This window comes from Pieris rapae, chromosome 19 (assembly GCF_905147795.1).
Source record: "Pieris rapae chromosome 19, ilPieRapa1.1, whole genome shotgun sequence".
Lineage (NCBI taxonomy): Eukaryota > Metazoa > Arthropoda > Insecta > Lepidoptera > Pieridae > Pieris > Pieris rapae.
Genome location: NC_059527.1, coordinates 5,544,041 through 5,566,088, shown reverse-complemented (window position 1 = coordinate 5,566,088; position 22,048 = coordinate 5,544,041). Strand labels below are relative to the sequence as shown.

The window sequence follows — 22,048 nt, the reverse complement described above, 5'->3', positions numbered from 1 at the left end:
TTGCCGACCTTTTTGGATTAGTACGTTCTTTTCTGGAACTTGTACCCGAGTCGAATTGGTTAAGAAATACTTCCACGGCAGCTGGTTCCACATGGTGCTGGCGCGCGGCAAAAATTTCCTTAAGATACGCCCAGTTGTGAAACGACACATCTATGTGTTAATGTTATGTAGAACGAAACGTTTTGTTTCATTATGTTTATTAAATTAAAATTGGATCGCAATATCAGATCACAATCTTATATTTGTAATTAAATAAAGATTGGAGATATTCTGATTGTACCAGGTTGACATATGACGTAATTAAGGTTCAATAATAAACTTCAATTTAGTTTAATATTTTTATTGCTTTTACTTCTTACAATTAATATCAATGAATTTTAAAACTACCCTCAAAACACAGATAAAACATATTATTTCCATGTTTCACTACATAGCTGAAGATTAAGTTAGAACGTAGTTTCTACTTTTGGCAGGTATCGAATGGACAATTTTAATAAATGCAATACATAGTGCAGACGACAAACTAAGCCTTGGCACGATTTCTCAATAAATTGTTAAATATTATTTAAATGGATTGACATTGGTACACTGATAGCAGTTTCAGCGGTCAATTAACATAATAAGCTTTTATAAGTATACATTTAAAGAAATTGGAGCCATCTGATTATGTAATATGTAAATTATTTTTTTATTTGTTTGTCGTCGGTACCCAATGGCATACAGCCACACTAGAGAAATCCTATATTCTAAAGTTAATAATCACAGATACAGACGAATTTTAAGAAGTAAGTTGTAAGATTAAAATGTGATTTATTACTAGTTATTTAATAAATTGGTAAGCTCTAAAAGGAAGAAATGTCTCTTATGATCTAAACCGGTAACATATATATTATATGAAATCTTAAAACAATATAAATATTAGTCATATAATTAAACAAACATAAACGAAAACAAAGTTATAAAAACTAAATTAGAATTCTAACAGTTACAAAAGTCTCTTTTCGTCATAGAAAGAGACAAAACAATACTAAATTTAAAACTGTATGTAGATTGATTTAAAAAAAAAAAGTAACAAGTATGTGCGTTATTTAAAAAAAGGATTTCAAAAATATCTGATTGACATTGAAAAGGGATGTAATTACAAGGTTTCCATTATACTATAATAAATATTACCATAACGAACTGGGATTTAAAACTACATTCTAAAACCTTGTAATGCCCAAAATAAAAATTAATGATTGCAACCATTAATGTAAGAGCTGATGAAATTTTAAAACTTTCTGTGAAATACAATTTATATTACTTTCATATGTTGTCAATTTTACAGACCACAAGTTAATATGAATTATTACCGAACCTTTGACAAACAGTTTCCATCTCATGACGTTAAAGTCAATGCAAATTTTAAGAGAATTAGATAACTTCCGGTTGAAATATAACAGTTTCCGGAACATATATGTCACTGGCTTGCCAGCAACTTTGAGCGCAAGTGAAAATGAGCACAGATAAGAAATGCAAATGGGACAGACATATATTTCCGGGAATCACTTGAAGCGTTTCTGCAAAGCCCGGCATTAGTTGAAGTTCACAGATTAGATTGGCACCACATCGGGTACAAGTTAAAGGAGAAGATGGGCTGTCTAATGTTATAGGTGCTCCAAGTAGTGGTGGTTCTCCGCGACTGTACCTGTAAAAATAGAATTTTTAAATGCAGCAGCACCAATGGTTTTAGCCGAGGTCTTTTTTGTTCATAAGTGTAATGAAGAAAAAAGGCGGGAAACGTTGGTCGTGGCGGGAGTTTTGTTTTTTAGTAAAATTTATAAATTTAATTTAATTGATATAAAAGATCAATTTGTATATATTGTATGTAGTAGTTTAACTTAATTGTTTATTTCTTTAATTTGTGTATATATTCTTCAGCATTTGGTAAGTTTTTATACTTTTTCCTCAAGGCCTGGAATCAGGCGAAAAAATGAACGAGCCCCCGGATATCGGGGGCTCGCCCCCTGAGGTTGCGTGTAATATTATAGTAGAAAATAGATTTTCTAAACTGGACGAGTCCAGTGTTGACACAGATGTGGATCAACGGAGTGACCGTAAAAGAATGAGATTAGGTAAAATTTGCAAACATTGTAATAAGAGGAAAAAAAGATTTGACCCGACGCGTCGTAACAAGCAAAAAGAGACTGATTGTTCGTGCCAAATACCGGATATTGAATTTCCCTCATTATGTACTGAGATTAAGAACGCTAACGATATAGATAGTTTTCAGCAAAAAGGTTACCCAGCACATAATACAAGTGTAACTGTTAATACCCAACAACACCCCCCATCAGATAGTTCTCAGTCTCCAAAAAACCCTACAGGCCGATCGTTTTATGAGGCCTATGACATAGGGCCATTTGTAGTTCATGTGCAAAAAGTTTCTTCAGATACTGGCATCGCCTCCTTGCACCCAGTCCAATTTGGGTATTTCCTAAAGAAAAATTCATTTAAAAACATTATTAATGGTAGCATTAAAAGGATAGGCAGAAACCGAATTTCCCTATCATTTTCAGACCACAAATTTGCAAATGAATTTGTTAATAATCCTTGCCTGACAATTAATAATTTTAAAGCTTTTATTCCTTCATTTAATGTGACTCGAATGGGGCTTGTGCGGGGTGTTATTATATTATCTTACGCAGAAGCAAACAAAGTGTATGATCCTGTCTCAAAATCTTTTGCTGAAATAGTAAAGTTTTCAAACATGCATAATTCTCCTAATTCTCCTGTGCCATCTGTATCGCCTTCCTCTTCCTCGATTCCGTCGTATAGTAGATCTTATAAGAAAAACATATTTGTTAAACCAACAACCCCCAAACTAAAACGACTGGGGTATAACAAAACAGAACACTTCAGTTTAATAAAGGACTATGATGCTCCAGCTTCTCCTAACGGGGTCGCTTTAATAAACAGTAACGTCAACAATAATGAAACAATGTTCTCAATCTCTGATGTTATCCAACTTTTGACTGAAATAAAATCCATTTCTAACTCTGACAACAATGTAACCGAACAACGCCGCCCAACACTTGCTTCCTTAACTCAATTAAAATCCACTTATGCGTCCAGAACGCGAACAAATAATCCAGTGGAATTGCAGAAGCGCAATCTGCAATAAAAACGATTTAATCTATTTGCATAATAAATTTGAACCTTTTGTCTCAACTCTGTCGGAAACATGGCTTCGCCCGAAATTGACATTTCGAATTCCAGGTTATGTTATTCTCCGACAGGACAGACCTGACGGCTATGGCGGTGTTGCCATAGTCATTAAAAATAATCTCCCCTATTCCTTATTTCCACTTCCCTCATTCGGTGATGACTTGTCAGTCATTGCTGCTATTGTAAATAAAATTTGTATAGTATCTATTTATTTTTCTCGTCCTAATGTAAATATTTTTTCTCATCTTAATCAACTGTTCTCCATCCTCCCAAGGCCTTTCTTAGTCCTAGGTGATTTTAATTGCCAACATCAATCTTGGGGAAGCACTTCTTCCAACTATTATGGAGATCAATTATTAGATATTATAGATTCTCATGGTATATGTATTTTAAACACTGGGCTGCCAACTCGTGTTACTGGTCCAAGCGAAGGTGCAAGTGCGCCTGATCTATCTTTATGTTCACCTGATTTAGCTTCAACTTTGGACTGGCACCCTCTAGCATCTTCGTATGGTAGTGACCACTTTCCACTTGTAATTACTTTTCCTTCATACAAACCTATCAAAACCAATCGCTCTCCTCGTTTTAAATACAGATTAAACAACGCAGATTGGAAATTATTCAACCAAATAGTAGAGCAGAAAACTAATACTTATTCTCAAGAAGGTAGCCAGATCTCCGCAGAAATTCTTTCTCAGGTTTTGATTGAAGCTGCCGATGAATCTTTTTGCACTAAAACTAAGGTCCGATCGCAAATTCCTTCACCTCCCTGGTGGGATCATGAATGCACAGCTGCAATAAAAGAAAGAAAACAGGCCGAAAAAAAATACTGCGAGGATATGTCAGAAGAAAATTTCGAGTTATATTTAGAATCTGCCCGTAGAACTAAAAAATTGTTTAAGAAAAAGAAATACGATGGTTGGCAATCATTTTGTGCATCCATTAGTCCAGATGTCAGCCCGTCAGAGGTCTGGCGTAATATTCGTAGATTTAGATCTGCATATAATAATTCCCCTTCTTCTAAATTACCGATAACTCTAGCTGATCAGTTTATGGATCATCTTGCTCCCCCTTCTGTACCGGAACAGAGATTTCCTCCATTAACTATTCCTGCTTACATTTTTGATGACCTAAGTGGAATAAACGCTCCGTTTTCTTTGATCGAACTTAAAGGTGTGCTTAATAAGGTAAAAGACTCTACTCCAGGAGAAGATGGGATTCCATATTCTTTTTTGAAAAATCTTTCGGACCGAATGCTGATGCTGTACTTAAATATTATAAATTCTATTATGATTTCTGGGTGCATTCCCAAGTCTTGGATCACTCAATCAATTATACCTATTTTAAAAGAGAATAAGCCAACCGATGATCCTTCTTCTTACAGACCCATTGTCCTTTCTTCTGTTTTAATGAAAATAGCAGAACACCTAGTAAAAATCCGTTTAGAATGGTTTTTAGAGAATAAAAATCTATTAGCAACGACCCAATTCGGTTTTAGAAAAAGTAGAAGCACAATGGATAGCTTAGCAATATTCACTACAGACTTACGATTAGCATTTTCAAACAATGAGTCAGTAGTAGCTACTTTCTTAGATATAAGCTCAGCTTATGACAATGTTCTTATATCGGTTCTCAGGGAAAAACTGCTATGCTTAAACGTACCACCAATTCTAACAAACTTTGTTATAGATATGCTCAGTGAAAGATACATAAATTTATTTATTGAAGATGTCAAACTATCTCGGACCGTATGGAAAGGATTACCACAGGGTTCTGTACTCAGTCCTTTGCTCTATAACATCTATACGTATGATTTAGAAACATCATTGCAGGCATCAACAAACGTACTACAATATGCAGACGATCTTCTTATATACAAATCGGGCAAATCAATTGAAAATAATTGTCAAACTCTAACATCTTCCCTTTCATTTTTAAACTCATGGCTGACTTCGAATGGTCTAGACATATCTGTATCCAAGAGCAGGGTTGTGTTGTTTTCCAGAATGCGTAAGCCTCCCCCGGTCCAGGTAAAGTTTGATAATGTTTTGATTCCCTCGACTAATAATATCAAATTCTTGGGGGTAGTTCTAGATTCTAAGCTCACCGGTGTATCCCACTGTGAGTATGTAACAGCGAGATGTGAACGAAATTTAAATATTCTTAGATGTTTATCGGGCATTTGGTGGGGAGCGCATTCACACTCCTTAAAACTGATTTACAACGCCATAATCAGAAGTGTAATGGATTACGGTACTTTCCTGTTGGAACCAGGAAATGTTTCTGCTTTCAAAAAATTGGATAGTATTCAAGCAAAAGCAATGAGAATAGTCTTAGGAGCTATGAAGTCAACCCCAATCAACTGTATGAGAACCGAATGTGTAGAGCCACCATTAAACTTACGCCGACAATTTCTATCTGATAAATTCCTATTCCGCTGTATGCAATTTAGTAACCATATCCTTACATCTAAACTAACATCCTTGACATCTTTAATCCACACTTCTCAATTTTGGAAAAACAAACGCACACCATGTTTGGTTAAAAGTTTCACAAGATTTACTTCTCTTAAGGCTCCTACTCACCAAGCGACTTCCAATCCTTTGTTTAAATATAGTTACAATTCCCTTATAATCTGTCCCGTTATACATACTAACATAGGTCTTGTTAAAATTGAGAAAAACCAAAAGTTAACATTTAATTATATTGTTGACACTAAGTGGCCACAATGGCATCGAATATTTACAGATGCATCTAAACATTCCAGTGATGGATGTGTAGGTGTAGGTGTAATACATTCTAACTACAATATTGTCCAAAAAACTAAACTCCCTCCCGAATCCTCCGTGTTCACTGGCGAATGTATTGGCATATTCAAAGCTTTAGAATACATCCTTCTACTGAAACTTCAAAAAACTGTAATTTTTACAGATTCACTTAGTTCTTTAAATGCCCTAGCCCGGTTCCCATTTGGATCACATTATCAATTCCCTGTCATTTCCGAAATTAGAAACTTACTATTGAAATGTTTGAAAGAAAACTATTCCGTATCGTTTGCATGGATTCCTGGTCACTGTGGAATATCTGGAAACGAAAAAGCCGACCGTATTGCCAATGAGGCAGTGGATAGTGGAGATGTGGATATTTTTGGAAACTATGCGCATGACTTGATGGCTCTTTCTGGGATTTATCTCCGGAATTCCTGGACTGAATCCTGGAATCAAGATCGTTCAAAAGGTCGCCATTATCGTGCTATTCAACCTTCTATACCCATTAAGCCCTGGTTTTGGAGACTGAGATTCGGTAAAAGAGTTACAACAATACTGTCTCGTATGCGTCTGGGACACGTCTGCACCCCAGCTCACCTTGCTAAGTTTAATATTATTGACAACCCTACGTGCGAATGTGGATATGCTGAAGCTGATTTGAATCACATCATTTTTGTTTGTTCTCGGCGCGAACGGTCGGCTCTTATCGACGGTCTCATTTCCCTTCAAATTCCTTTCCCTTCATCCATATCCTGTTTACTTTCAACAATGGACCCACATATATATAAACTTTTAGCAGCTTTTATCTTAAGTAATGATATAAAAATTTAGATCCTATGAATGTGTATATATGTAAATATCTTTTCTTACACTCCTTTTATATCTATCTCTATAAGAATTGATCTTTTATTTTATAGATTTTCCTTTCCTTAATTCCGTTCCATCCGTTACGTTTATTTTTTTACCCGTTTCCCTGTTTTGACCCTGGGCCACAGTGCACAAACCGTGCGGGCCATAATATTAAAAAAAAAAAAAGTGTAATGAATTTAAGATTACTTGTTATTATTTTACAAATTTATTATTTAAATCACGTTTATTTTTAAATAATATTTATATTCAATTTACAAGCTACTTTATTTTGAAGATTGTACTTGATTCACGATGTAACGAATTTATGATGATATGTTATTACTTTACAATTTTATTATGTTTATAATTAATATTTATAATTAACAGTATAGATTATTTGATGATTGTATTTGTTTAATATGTTTTACTCGATATAAGTTAGTTGATTGATTCGATACCGACAGTTACAAACATAATGACGGGTAGTCTTGATACGATCTAAAATAAGTGAGGGTATTCGGACCGATCCGCTTGATAAGGACGGACGTTAAATTGTAAGCTGTGTGGTTGTTTAAGAATAAGAAGTGTTGGAAATATACTTAATTATTGTTGTAACAAAGCAGGCGTTTATTATTATACACCGAGAATCGAATAGGGCGAATTCATCACATAAGCAACAGGTTAGGTTTTTTAAATGGTTTAAGGTAGCTGCTGACCTACTTAATTAATTTGTTGAATGATTAAGTATAAGGACGAGAATAAAATACATTATAATAATTGACTTCAAGAATTTTTCAACTTTAAGAATTTTTACTATCAGTTATTTTAATTCGCACACATTATATTTCACAGTAATAACAATATTACAGCTTTTAATAGTTAAAATAAAATTAATACAAAACTAAAACAGCCCTCTTAAAATATTATTTTTAATAATAATTACATATACAATCAAAGATAACAAAGAAGATCTTTCCAGTGTATTAATTATCATAATAATAAAAAGATTATTAAATAATATATACAATCCAAGCTGTAAATAATAAAAATAAACAAATAGAACACTAAAAAATTATTAATATTTCATACAATAAATTGAACCAACAGGGTTAGGTACGATCTTTCAATACAAACATAATTTATTAAAATAATGTCACAATAGCTAAAGAAAGTATGTATGTGTTTTTTGTAACATTATATAACTATTTAAAAATTACTAATTAGCTAATATTAGGACTTTATGAAACTTTTCATATGGCATACCTGAGTATCTGTCCTGGGTTGTCTTGCAATCGTGATAAGAAGGAGTGGAAGAGTCTATCTCCGTGAAGCGGTGTGGCTTCTTCATACACTTCTTCTTCTCCTCCCAAGCTTCCTCTTTCAACATTCACATTTGGTTCCAAATCTAAAAAAAAAAACAAAAGGTTATATAATATACTAGCAGACTCTGACAAGCGTTGCTGTAGCTAAGGTTTTTGTTACATAGTAGTAAACTATTTAAGGGAAACGGTAGGAGAACTTATGGGAAACGTTGGTACTTTTAACACAGCGCCATCTGTTAGAATTATATCAAATTAAAAACAAATAATTTGCAATAAAATAAAATTGAGACTATATATAAACTATCCTACCTCTCAAGTTGGATCGAACTGCACATGGTGTGCGAATTTTATTATAATCGGTTAAGTGGTTTAGGAGTCCATTGAGGACAAACATTGTGACACGAGATTTATATATATTAAGATAAGATAATTAAAATGTGATTCATGGGGTGGTCATTTATCTGTAATTGATAAGATCTCACTCATCTGAGAAATAACTGATTGACAAAGATAAATTCATACTTTGTTAAATCTTGCTTTTTGGAAACTCTACTGTAAATTAAATTAACCTTATGGTTGAATTTGAAAAAAAAATGTACGTAGAATATTACATATTATACCTAGTTGATTCTATATAATCATTGTATATTGAATTCATAACAAACACTTTAACTAAGCATTTATTACAAATTAATAAAAAAAATTAATGAATTTCATTGTTTGTAAAATTAAGTTTTTCGGAAAAGGCTAATAATAACCTGATTCTTTTGTGTATTTGTTGAGCAATTCAGTGATTTTCTCATCATTATACGAAGACTTCTTCCATTCTTCTTCCACATAGATATATTTTGGGAGAAATTGTAAAGGGCCATACATGAGTCGACTTCGCAAGTCAGCAGGTAATTCAGCTGTCTGTAATATAAATGATAATTATTACTAGTGTAGTTGACAGGACATGAAAGTAATTAAAAAAATTGTGTATGAAGGTAGTTTTTGATGCACATGAACAATAAAAAAAAATCTAAATTTATATCTAATGCAAAGGTGTGGGAAGGACAAGAAAAAACTGCTAATAAACTGTCTGCGTAATTCTTAGGAGATTAAATCCAAAGACATTTTTGTCCTTACAATTTATGTTTTAATTATATAAGAACTTTAGAACGAATTAATTACTGCTACTTTTTCCTCTATACTGTATTAACCAATACTCTGTTATTTTTTTTCTTAACTCTTTCTCTGCAGCTATGTAGGAAATCATAAACAATAAACATAATATGAGCATACCTGATGTAACAACATTTCAATATTGCTAGTGGGCGCTGTAGGGGTTTCTACTGTGACCAGGCCAGGTTCATCTCCACCTTCCAATTCTGCTGCTGGCATAGGAACACCTATAGCACCAACTGCTCCTAAAATGATGTCAAACTAATATTTATTACCAGTAGAGTTATACTTTTACAATTACCTTTTTTTGGATTCATACCTAGCATGTAATATTTTTTATATTAACAAATTTCGTTTCTAAGATATTCAAAGAATCAGATTTAGTGAGAAAATTAAGACTAGCTTAGTTATATATAATGTTATGAAATTATTTGAAAATAAGCTATATAAAATAACAACTTATTTTTTAAGAATATCATAAAACCATTTTCATATAATTTATATATATATATATACCTTGCAATGGAGAGAGATTTGCATTATGAGCATCACACATGTGTATATTTCCCAATGCTTGTTCAACGGCTTCTAAGTCATAAGAATTACTTTCATCATCATCATCTGAATTTCTAGAAAAATTACAGTATTTAATTTAGAAAACTTAATTTTTAAAGGTATAGCCCACCATTCCTTAAACCTTATACTCAATCTCAGATTTCTAATTCAGGAAATATCAGTATAATAATTATAAATCTTTATGTCATTAAAAATATAAGACTTAACTTTTGAAGACTTTTACATACATAATATCAAAGATCTTTTGTATTAAGAAGAAGAAGGTTTTAACAAACTGAAAATATAATTTTAACTTTGAGGTAATGAAAATTCTACTAACCTGTGCATGTTTGGGCTTGAAATATTATCTACATTCATTATGTTTCCATTAGCTGAATCTCCATTGTCATTTTCATCCCAATCATCAGAGCCTTTACACCAGCTTAAATTAGTGTCTACACTAGGTATAGCAACAACAGCACTTGTTTTACTTGAGTCATCTTTAATTTGACTGCGGATACAACTCCAGCTAGAATGGTTTTACACCATACTTAGATTTTACTTAATTGATATAAAGACACCTGATCTTAGACATGTAAGATTCCTTACCTTTCTGATTGGTTCCAGCAATTGGAATTAATACACGCGAACACATAGAGGGTTCGATGATATTCAGAGTTCTCAAGTGGAGCATAACATTGGACAACTAAAAGCCTATGCAAACTGCATATCGGACATTTTGAAGGAATGTTAAATTTCTCTGGTAAGGGCCAGTCCTATAATATAAATAGGTTTTATTTCGATCAAATATTTATATAAATAAATATCATCATCATGTATAAGTATGAAATAGAAGAGATAAGATTGTAAATAGTACTTACGGGTAAACCTCCAATTTTATTAACTGTGAAACTAAGAAGCGTTCGATTTTTATCATTTATGATCTCTTCTTCATATCCTAAATACACCTTTTCCTGTTTTTTTGCCATTTTAATTCATTAATGTATTTTGTAAATAGATTTGCAAAAATCAATAACAAGAACTTCTCTCGTGTTGTATTGCAGTGATGCAGATCACAGATTAGACATTATGTTGCAGTTGTCAATTGTCATTATCGTAGTTGATACATTTGCATACTAGTTCGTGCGCTGTCGAAGCAATTGGCAATGAACCTGCTGTTACTATTGTGCCATTGAATTCGGTAAAAAGCTGTGATATACAAGTCCAGCACTGGTAGTAATTGGTACACCAGATAGAAGTCACCATCATTTCCCTACGAGTAATCTTTTTTTAGCCTATAGATTACAGCTGAAAGTACTGAAACGAATGCTTTCACAAAAACAATAATGCCTTAAATTAACACGGTTTTCGAATAAGCCTCAATATATATACATAATATTTACTCATAATCTCTAAAATAAAGCCTAACTCTGTCACTTATCGTACTCACATACATATAAAGTATAATTTGCTTAAATCACTAGTTATAGGTACACATATCTTAAATTATGGATTTACAAAATCGTTATCATCATTGTCTTAATGTTCTAATAAAATACTAGGGGCGAATAGGTAATTAATTAATTTAATACCATCATAATTCAAAGTTTATAGCTATACCAACCAAGTAGGATCAACAAATACGGAATATTGTGAAATAGGGTTTCATAATATTTTTAGATAAATTTGGTAAAGATGGTCGTTGTTGCAAAATTTTTTGAAATACATTTTACTCTAAAAATATAGCATGATGGTTTCGACACTATTTATTTCAATTACATACTGGTAATATATTATTGATGCAATATATATATTATTTGGATCGTCATTTCTTGTAAAAGAAATGACGTTGTTAACTTATGAATAAAAAAGGATAAAAACAACAAGCAGTAGCTATTGAATATGATATAATATAAAGAAAAACAGTAAAGAATTATCGTCAAAACAATCGCGGAAACGTATATAAGTACCTGATTGAAGGATATTGTGACTTCAAATACACATAGGCGTAGAGGCCGTAGGTTCATAACAGACAATAACTTTTTAAACAGAAATATAACAGTGACATCAGATAAAAATTAAAACAACTGTATAGGCCCCATTAGAATTTGATTTTTAAATGTGTCTTTCCAAAACTGGGTTAGAATATTTTAGGTCAATTTGGTTATATTCGGACATCATTGTAAATTTTCATTATCGTAAAAGGAGCGGTCGTTGCCCAAGGATTTACGCATTCGCTTGGCGCGTGGGAAACCTCGAGCTTTTAAAATTTTACATTCAGATATCAATTTGACATCGCACTGTAATGTATTGTTAAGACAATGAGTTCTATAAATTTAATTAAAATCTTATTTGTAAGTAATTTTTTAAATATTTAAATATGTATATGTGAAAGTTTCTTATTGACGTTAATTCTCTACAGGTGTTGTTTTTGGCTGAAGTGACAACAATAACAGTTAAACCATGCCCTACAAATAAAATAGCCCCACATAGCAGATATCCAAGATATAGCCAGCAGTCCAGGACTTTTGGGCATATTTTCAGTTTGTTTGCTGATGGAAGTCAAGAAGATCATGGCGGATTACAGGGTGGTACACAGGATGAACCCGATGACTGCGGTGATGTCGAAGATTACGACGAGAATGATTTAAGTACAGGTAAATTCTTCTTTGTGAAATAATATCTTGCTCTAATAAAATTCCTAAAATAAGAGTCCTAAGTTGGATAAAAATGTTTTTGCGACATGTTTAACTGAAATTAATGTTAAATAAAAAATGTATATTTCAGTTTCAATAAATATAATTAAAGGTAGTAAAAACACACATTCTCTTGACCTACAAGCATTTCAAGGTACATATCTTGATAAATAATATCTAATAATTAGCGTGTTTTTTTTATATTTATAAGTTTATATTTAACGAAAGTTTTAAATGTTAAAATGTGTTCCTTCATCATTACGTTTGTTGTTGTTGTTGAACTACGAGTTTAACAACAACAACGTTTCGGGTTCAACAAATGTTTTATTACAGGTGCTTAAAATAAATATAATTATTTATGTTATGCACAAAAAGAATAGATTTAATAAAACTCCGAATTTATTTATTAAGACTACAACATTTTTTTGCAGTAAAGATGTTACATACCACTTTTCATGTCCCAAAGGTTAAATGAGTTTATACAACTTTGGTTCATTTTATTACGCTACGCGTGTCGCAAAACCTGACATGACTCAAAATTACATAATATTTGTGTCAACAGTTACACGAAATCAAAAAAAGCACGATAAGGAGCGATTGTTCTTCAATCCTTTCGGATTCCTTTTCGGACAAAGTCAGCAGCCAACAGAAACTCCAACAAAGCGGCCAGTGAAGCCTTCTTATCAACCGACGCGACCTCCGCCCGGAGGCTACTTCGGCACTAACCCCTATAGACCTCCAATGCGATTTACTCCATCTGGTATGTATATTTCCCTTTTATTGGTTTATTTATTAAGATTCCATCTAAACAGTATTTCTTAAATACGCGATTACATGGATTTTCCTCGATATATTTTATACTAGTTTAATGTTGCACTTTTTTTGTTATAAAACTTTGTAACGAGGTTTATATTGAAAACAAAACAAAAAGATTACAATAAAGCACCGTAGGGTATGATTTTAACCGTTACTGCTAACGGGAACATAAGTAATAAATCATGAAAAATTTCATCGATTGTAATATATTTAGCTTAAAGCATTTAAAGTAATTCATTATTAGGGAGGATAATTCCCATTTTTATCGTTTACTTGGAAATCTTTTATTTTAATACCAAGTATTGTTCTAACAAGTTTTATATAACAAACTGTTATGTAGATTCACTAATGTGAGAATGACGCAGGTTTTATAAAGCATACTTATGGTATCACATGGAAATAAAATCGATAATTTGACAGCAAAGTGACCATCGTATCGCAACTATTATAGTTATTACGTATATTTAACGTCGTAAGAAAAAATGTATTCAAGGCTGACATTGCAGTTATTTTTAGGTCTTTGAATTATTGCAATTGTGTGCAGTTTGGGCGTATTTTCATCCTTATGATAAGTTTAAACTGATCAATATATTTAAATGCCCCCGTATAAACTACTGTAATAACAGTGCCAATTTGTCTTTATTAACTTTATGCATACGACGTGACGTAATAAGTTCAATATCTAGTTGCGAGTTTTTGATATTCAAATAAAAATTCTGTGTTAATTTTAATTAATGATATCTAAAAACACTGCTCAAAGTCCTACCTGTATATATAAAAACGACGACGCTAACATACATACGTAAATTTATTATATTAGAGAAATGATCCCAAACAGAAATTTTTCAAAATATTTATACCCGGAGTGTCGAAAAAAGCCTTTCTTAAACATACTGTATAAATCAATTTGTAATCGTCAATTAGTTTTTTGATTTTTCTTCTTAAATTTCATTTGTCATTATCATTTTTATTTTAGATCATCTGAAGCCTGTTCAAGAGTATGATCAAGAGCCGCAAATTCTATATAAGCCTGGTTTAGTCGGTGCTCCTCTTGGTCATGTTGTGGGTGTGCAGCAAGTAAAACCCGGAACGAAATCGTTACAAAACAGAGACTCAAAAAGCCTTACCACAGAACCAACCAAACATCAACATAAACATCCAAAAACAAGGAACATTCAGGACACCGGTGTAATTCGTTCCTTTATAGATCTAATATTTTAATAAATTATTGCATTGTTAAGTTATTTTCTAGTTTTATTATAGAATATACATTTATCCGGTAGAACAACTTTCATTTCCTTTGTGCTTACTTCTAATCGGCCCTACAGTGCAACCTTGGTTACCTTTTAAAATGTTATAGGGCGCTAATGTGACCAATATACGTTCTAGTAGACAATTACGTTGGTAATTAATGTATCGGATGTCCTCTACGTGTAACTAAAAACACGTGACGAAAATTGTGGCGATCGGGATAATCCTTTAATTCGTTCGTTTAGCGTATTAGTTCATTAATTTAAAATTACAATGATCTCACCGCAAACAGTTTTTAGCGCATTCGAACACTATGCTTCAAAGCTATCGTGTGCTTGTTTATTGAGTAGACCTAATGTACTAAAGAATTATGAAGTGTATTTATATATTACTTGTTTTGCTTCATGGGTTAATCTTAGCTGTATGTGAAGGTAAGTATTCACCTTACGTTAACTTCCTGCATTGTGTCATGTTCGTGATGTATCAGAGTCGCGATATATAGTTCCAGAATCAAATATATATCTAGAAGCCTTACGCCAGAGACCTTGGAAATCAGTTCATAAATATATCGAAGTTCGACCTGGGGCATTTCTATTTTACTGGCTGTACTATGCTGATGCAACGAGGGCAGGCGCTGATCAAAAACCCTTGATAATATGGATTCAAGGTGGTCCGGGCAATGCTGCGAGTGGAATTGGAAATTTTTGCGAGCTTGGGCCTTTGAAAACCGATATGTCACCACGAAATTACACATGGGTAAACGATGTGTATTTGTAATTTTTTTGAGTTAAAATGCATAACACGAATTTATTTACTGTTTTAGGTGAATGGTCGAAACATTTTATTAATTGACCATCCAGTCGGTGCGGGATTTAGTTACGCTGTCAACACATCTTTATATGTGACTAGCGACAGAGAAGCAGGTATCAAATACAGACCGTAACATATAGAATATTTATTCGTCTATTAAAAAATATCTAATATGTTTAAACTTCGTAATATGAACACAAATTAAAATGCCATATGGCAACGTTTTTTTGATTGTTTCAAAACATTAATAAGAAAGAGTAGACAAATAGATGATCCTTTGTTTTCATAGACTATCTAAAGCACCAGTATTATAAAACATATTATTTACAGCAAAAGATTTGCTCCGGTTTACGAAGGCCTTTTTCAAAATTCATAAGGAATTTCGTAAAACACCGACTTATGTTGTCGGTCAAAGCTATGGCGGTAAATTGACTGCAAGGTTGGGATATTTTCTACATACGGTAAATATTGCAATGTTTTTGTAATATACACTAATCCAAAGTTGTACATGTAGAGATTAAAACTATATTATATTTCTAGAATATGTATTATGTTATATTTTTAAGGCTATAGAAAGAAAACGTTTAAAGATGAACTTCAAGGGAATTGGGATTGGCGGAGGTTGGATAGACACTAGTGAGAGTTCGAAGCAGCAACCACGCTTTTTGTTTGATATGGTATGCTATTCATATATTTATATAGTCTTGCTACTAATATCGTAATTATCTCTTATTATTGATGTTTATGTTTGTTATTGTATATAAAAAATAGTTTTCATAAAATGATTTAATGCCGACTTAATCGGTAAAAGTTTGCTTAGTCGTCGATGTATCAGTAAAATTTTAAAGGATTTACTGAATTACTATCCAGCAAATACAATCCGAGTTCCTCGGTGGAATAGATAATAGTGTCTGATAAGTTTTTAAAAGAGTATAAGTTATATACCTATAACACTTAGGGTTGTGTTCCTCAACAAATTTTAGTTTATTGCTTTCTTGATTGATGTTATTGTTAATTATTCATTTAAAAATTAAGTACCTACTTAATTATATGATAAGATTTGTTAAATGCCGTAAAAAGAACTTTATATTTAGTATGTTAGTTATAAGTTGTAAATTGTTGCTGTACTGATTGGTAGGTACTATATGTTAGTTATGGCGCTTCTAAACGGGCCATGTTTTGTTGCAATTGATGGCTGCAACACATGGCCCGGCAACATTGCAAACAATGTCAGCCACACTATGCAATGTTGCAGTAATGTCCCGGCCATATAGCCAAACATGTTTTGTGTAGCCACTTATGGCCGATATGGCCCCGATGGGTTGCCGAACGATCGCTAGGCTATCGAATTCAACTGCAATATTGCACAGCCAGTTCTATTGTTGTTTCAGTCACTCTGTTTGTTATGGCATAGTGTATCCTTTTCTACGCGACATGAAGTTTGCTATGAGTGAAGTGTGCCTGTTGCTATATTCTGTGTTTTGCGATCAGCTGCATTTTGACAACTACGTAAAAATGGTTACTGGTCTAACAAGACAATTACTGATTTTATTGAAGAAATACATTTGCACCCCGAGTTGTGGAATATAAAAACCGGCTCATACAAAGATAGAAATTCTAAAAAAGATGCATGGAATGAAATCGCTGAAAAGTTTGGCATAACAAGTAACGAGGCTTACAAAAAATTCAGAAGCCTAAGAACTTACGCAAATAATGAGGAGAAAAAGAAGAAAAGTGGTAGTGCTGGCGGTAAAACAGTAAAGTGGTTTGCTTAAGATGCGATATCGTTTCTATTTACTCAAAATACCACGAATATAGGATTACATAGTGAAAATGAAAACTTCTAACGTAAGTATCTTTAATAAAATATTTTAGTCATTATAAATGTACATATCTCTGTATTACGTATGTATCATATCGATTGATAAATTGGACTTCTTTCCTCGAAATCTTTTGCAACTTGTTTCCATTCTGTTACTCCTGACGGCATCTGAAAGGCTTAAAGATATACTAAAAATTTTATGCATTCACAGGCGACTGAAACTACATACTGTGAAGTCGTAGAATCAGAAACAACCGACACTTTGGAAGCCGTCAATACTACTCCAAAACCACGTACTAAAAGGCTCAAAATATTATACGCGATGCTGGCGAAAATAAAAACGAATATGTTGCTACTAGATACCCATTATTATTAAATTTAAAAAGTACATAATAGTTACTACCTATGCGTAACATATTTAATAAACCTATGTTAACTTACCTTGATGTATTATTTTAATCCTTCTATAATAGCTGTACACACCTCTTGTATAAAAGTTGAAATCTAACACTCGGAACAGGTACATAAAACTTTTAAATGAATCTCCTGTTGCCAAAAACTGTAGAGTTATCGCAAATCTCGTGATGGCGATGAAACAGGTATTGCTGTTCTCATGTTTGTATCATTTCTTTTTATTTTTGGTCCAATTTTGTTTAAGAGAAAGTCAAAGTCGCCTTTTGAAATTCTAGCCAAGTTCTTGAATAATTTATTATCAAGGCTTATTACTGCTAGACTCAAATTGTCTACAGTTTCACGCCTATTTAAATAAGGTCGAATCCTCAATCTCTTCTTTTTCTGTTCTTTTAAAATTAATATAAGCTGCTGCGACAAGTGTGATTTCATCAGCCATTGTTGCCGGTATGTGTGGCCCGTTTAGGAGTCTGCATCATGGGCCATACTATTGCTGACATATTGCAACACATGGCCCGGCCATAGATTGCTCGGCCATCATCTGCATTAAAACATTTTTGTGATGGCCGGACAATTAATTGCCAATAGTGCAGCCATCAATTGCAGAAAAACATGGCCCGTTTAGAAGCCCCATTACAATTAAAAAGAAATGTAAACAGTAAAATAGCACTAACACAGATAATAAATTTAAACTGTCATTTTGATTTTTGTTTCAGGGTTTAATAGACATCAAAGCCTTTAGGACAGCTACAAAAATAGCTGAAAATATCAGTAGTCTTATTAAAACGAGGAATTATTATAAGGCGGGACAACTCGATTACGTTATGTTCGGTACAATAATGGACGACGCGTCCTTCGGATATGACATGATAAATTTGGAAAATGTCAATCATTATAGCTACAGATTACTTTTGAAAAAACTAGATGAGAATATGAATACGTTTGTTAAGCCGACTCTAAACGTTAATCAAAGTATCGAATGGAAACATCTGACATACGATGTCTATTTTAGTTTGCAAAATAGCTTTGTTGAGCCTGGTACTAGATTTTGTAAGTATTTACTTATGAGGATTAATTTATTTTCGAAATTGAATATTTAAAATTATAAGCGGTAATTGGAATGAGTAGATATTATGTGCCGATAGCTATCGTTTCTTATGTCTATATATGTAAAATACGTCCCACATTCAAAGAACAAATAAAAATTTGTGAAAACGTGTTAAAGTTTAGGTGTTAATCAATTTTAATTCATGATATATTTCTCCTATATTCACACATATGACAGAATGAGTACGTTAGACAAAAGGTCGTAACTAATGAAAGACGTACGTAAAAGTACTTTACTACTTTAGGTTTTAAAATAAACAATGACCAAACCTGAATATTAACAAAAAACAGTACATGTATAATGACTTATAGATAAAGGTACAATTTCACAATCGATATTATAATCAAAACTTATAACCGTATAAACATGAAATTTACTTTGCGTCGGCACATTTGAATTAACAATTAAACATTTATTTTTCAGTAGAAATTCTACTTAATCGAACAAACTTAAAAGTTGCTGTGTACAATGGAAATTTGGATGCAGTGACGCCATTGTGTGGTGAGTAATTTAATTTGGCCTTTTCCGTTATTATTAGGTAAAGTACCATCATTATTTTTGAGATGTTAATTTTCATGATTATTAACAACTTCCTTTGAAATATTTTCATTATTAAAAGTTTAAACAAGAATTAAGGATGTTTATTTTTGAGGATTACGCCATTATAATTGTTTTTCTTTATCCTTTAAACGCATGTACAAGTATGTAGCTTATTTTCACAATAAGTGGAGTATATATGTCGCAGCAAACAGGCTTATTTAGCCGTTCAATCAACAGCTTCTTAACTAAACAGCGCCGTTTAACTAGCGGCCTGAAAGATATCAACTATCAATCGGCTACCTAAATGACTTGTGTCGATGATTTTGCATTACTTGAATAGCCTGTCCACTTTCTGTCACTAAGCACTTAAAAAAAAATTGTTGGCAACAATCAAGGTTGGTCAACCCCGACTGAGACATCTACATAATCATCAAATTCAGGCAACGTATTTATATGTCCAACCCGAATTTAGGTGTGACTGACTCAAGCAGTATTTTAAAAATAATACTTAAGAAATATTTTTGTAGTACCTATGAAACATATTTTATTTCTGTTTTACTCTTATTTTTACCACGTGGTCACTGGTAACGTACGAATCGCCGAATCATTAGCCAACCACTTAATTCAATATTGTTACAAACGCTACGACTGAACATCTATTAGGCCACTAGTTAAACTTCGATGTATAGTAAAAAGGCTAGGCTGTTATTTGAACGGCTTATTAAGTTGCCTAAGACATATACACATGACATGTATCACAGTAGATTTTACCGGCCTACAATATGTTACTTTTGTATTTTATTAGAAAACTATCAAGTTTAAGCATTTACAGCAGGCATCTTGACAAGATAACGGTATTGTCAAGGACGAAATAATAATCAGAAATTTAGTAGGTATAAATAAAAGAAGCTTATTTAATTGGTACATTCACGAATTCTATTATATTTTTACCAAGAATTCTTACTCACAGACTCGCTTTATACTTAGATCACTTATTTATAGTTGTAAGAATTCTGATAAAAGATTGAAATCTTATTAATATAAAAATTTAACGAAAACATAATATAAACAAAATAAGGAAATATATCACCTAAACCACTTTATAACTGTAATTAAAAGCATTTTTTGTGAATGCAGCCAGCGTGAAACTAAATATATCCGTCTCACAAGTCACAAGCAATAGTATTCAGTAATCAGTATGCGCCAGACAAGCATAAATGGCGCTCGTCTGAGCGATATTTGTACGTCCTCGAGCAATTGCCACCGAATGTGAATTTGGCACACGCAGCCCGGCTCTCCAACATTTTCGCATTACAATATAATAAACTTTTTTCAATAAATGCTTAAAGTGTTTTCAGTTCTTCTCTTGGACTCTTGCGAAAATAACTATTAACGTAATAGATACTTTTAGGTGCTACAAGTTGGGTTCATAATTTGAAATGGCACGGATCAAAACAGTTTTTCGATGCGAAAAGAGTGCCAATACGAGGTGAAAGAAACGGCTTCTACAAAACATACGGAAAATTGAGTTTTTGGGCAGTGTTCGGTTCCGGTCATTGGGTATGCTTCAGTTTTATTGAGAGGATATATGTAATATAATAATCAAATCTAAATTTACCATTACAATCGGTTCCCAAACCAATTGAGCGGGTGAGAAGAACTTGCAACTCTTCAAAGCTTTTTTTAATGTTCAAGTTTACAAGGACATTGATTTTTTATATAACAGTGGCAAATGGGCAGGATTCTAACACGATGTTAAGTGATAAGCCCATGGACACTCGCATTACTGGAAGGCTGCATTGCCGGCCTTTTAAGAATTGGTACGTTTTCTTCTTGAAGTACCCTAAGTCGAATTGGTTCGAAAATACATGGTGGTCAGCTGGTTCTACATAGTGGTGGTGCGATGTGGGACGTCGGATGTTAAGGGACATTACAGGGAACCCATGAGCCTACCGATAGGGATTATTAAAAAAAATGGTTAGGGAGGTAATGCATCCCTTTAAATACCCAATGAAAACTTAATCATTGCTACACATATATATGCAAAAAACATATTTCTGTCGTGTATTGCTTAAATGGCAGCGAATAGTCAGCTTCGTGGATTGAGATAAACTCACTATTGGCTTAGTCTCTGAGTGAGAGAGATAACTCTTTCGCTTATTCTAATGGTCCCCAAGCATAAGACTTGGGGACCATTAGGAAAAAAGCGTTTTCAAAAGACCGGCAACGCACTTTAACTTTGTATAAAACTAAACTGAAAGAATTTATCTATTTTCCAGGTCCCCGAAGACAATCCAACCGCTATGGAGCAAATATTACAGTTTTTAACTGAGAACGATTCTTAAAATATTTATTATAGGTGTAAGAAATAAAAGATATAAATAAAATAGTATATTGAATTTAAAATAATACAATATTTACATAAACAGTCAATAACAATGATTATATAGCACGTAGACAAATTAAAAAAGTAATTCGAGACCATATTTCGATTTCAATATTATATTCTAATTTCTCTGTATTAGGTTCTTATTAAAAAGAACACATTTCATTATAATAGATTTTGATTAGCAGAGCTTAATAAAAAATACTGTATAATTCTGTGGTCATAGATAACAATATACTGAGAAACACAGTACGACTTATCATATTCTGACCTATGGCCACAGAATTACTCTCAAAAGAAAATACATTTTACCATACGCATTTAATTACGAATCCATTGTGTA

At 32.7% G+C, this 22,048-nt stretch overlaps 3 protein-coding genes and 2 long non-coding RNA genes across 5 annotated transcripts; 2 read left to right on the top strand and 3 right to left on the bottom strand.

Annotated features, from left to right (window-relative positions):
• Positions 1 to 360: 360 nt before the first annotated feature.
• Positions 361 to 10,956, bottom strand: LOC110995303 (programmed cell death protein 2-like). The gene is made up of 8 exons (XM_022262389.2): positions 10,747 to 10,956; positions 10,475 to 10,641; positions 10,206 to 10,394; positions 9,827 to 9,939; positions 9,431 to 9,555; positions 8,905 to 9,058; positions 8,088 to 8,229; positions 361 to 1,687 (listed from the first exon to the last, which is right to left on the bottom strand). Exons 1-8 carry the CDS (start codon positions 10,852 to 10,854, stop codon positions 1,414 to 1,416), a joined length of 1,272 nt encoding a protein of 423 aa, XP_022118081.2. The 5' UTR covers positions 10,855 to 10,956; the 3' UTR covers positions 361 to 1,413.
• LOC123690006 lies at positions 2,116 to 3,390 on the bottom strand. The gene is made up of 2 exons (XR_006750850.1): positions 3,199 to 3,390; positions 2,116 to 2,476 (listed from the first exon to the last, which is right to left on the bottom strand). It is a non-coding gene; the product is annotated as an uncharacterized LOC123690006 (long non-coding RNA).
• Positions 10,957 to 11,990: 1,034 nt separating the features above from the next.
• LOC110995273 lies at positions 11,991 to 14,621 on the top strand. The gene is made up of 4 exons (XM_022262351.2): positions 11,991 to 12,219; positions 12,288 to 12,522; positions 13,124 to 13,321; positions 14,354 to 14,621. The coding sequence occupies exons 1-4, from the start codon at positions 12,187 to 12,189 to the stop codon at positions 14,596 to 14,598; spliced, it is 711 nt and encodes a 236-aa protein (XP_022118043.2). The 5' UTR covers positions 11,991 to 12,186; the 3' UTR covers positions 14,599 to 14,621.
• A 295-nt stretch (positions 14,622 to 14,916) lies between these two features.
• Positions 14,917 to 21,990, top strand: LOC110995272 (retinoid-inducible serine carboxypeptidase). Its single transcript, XM_022262350.2, has 9 exons — positions 14,917 to 15,059; positions 15,131 to 15,384; positions 15,452 to 15,551; positions 15,769 to 15,899; positions 16,005 to 16,115; positions 18,388 to 18,721; positions 19,203 to 19,280; positions 20,731 to 20,879; positions 21,599 to 21,990. Exons 1-9 carry the CDS (start codon positions 14,999 to 15,001, stop codon positions 21,662 to 21,664), a joined length of 1,284 nt encoding a protein of 427 aa, XP_022118042.1. The 5' UTR covers positions 14,917 to 14,998; the 3' UTR covers positions 21,665 to 21,990.
• On the bottom strand, positions 16,622 to 18,304 carry LOC123690021. The gene is made up of 2 exons (XR_006750864.1): positions 17,702 to 18,304; positions 16,622 to 17,428 (listed from the first exon to the last, which is right to left on the bottom strand). It is a non-coding gene; the product is annotated as an uncharacterized LOC123690021 (long non-coding RNA).
• Positions 21,991 to 22,048: the final 58 nt, after the last annotated feature.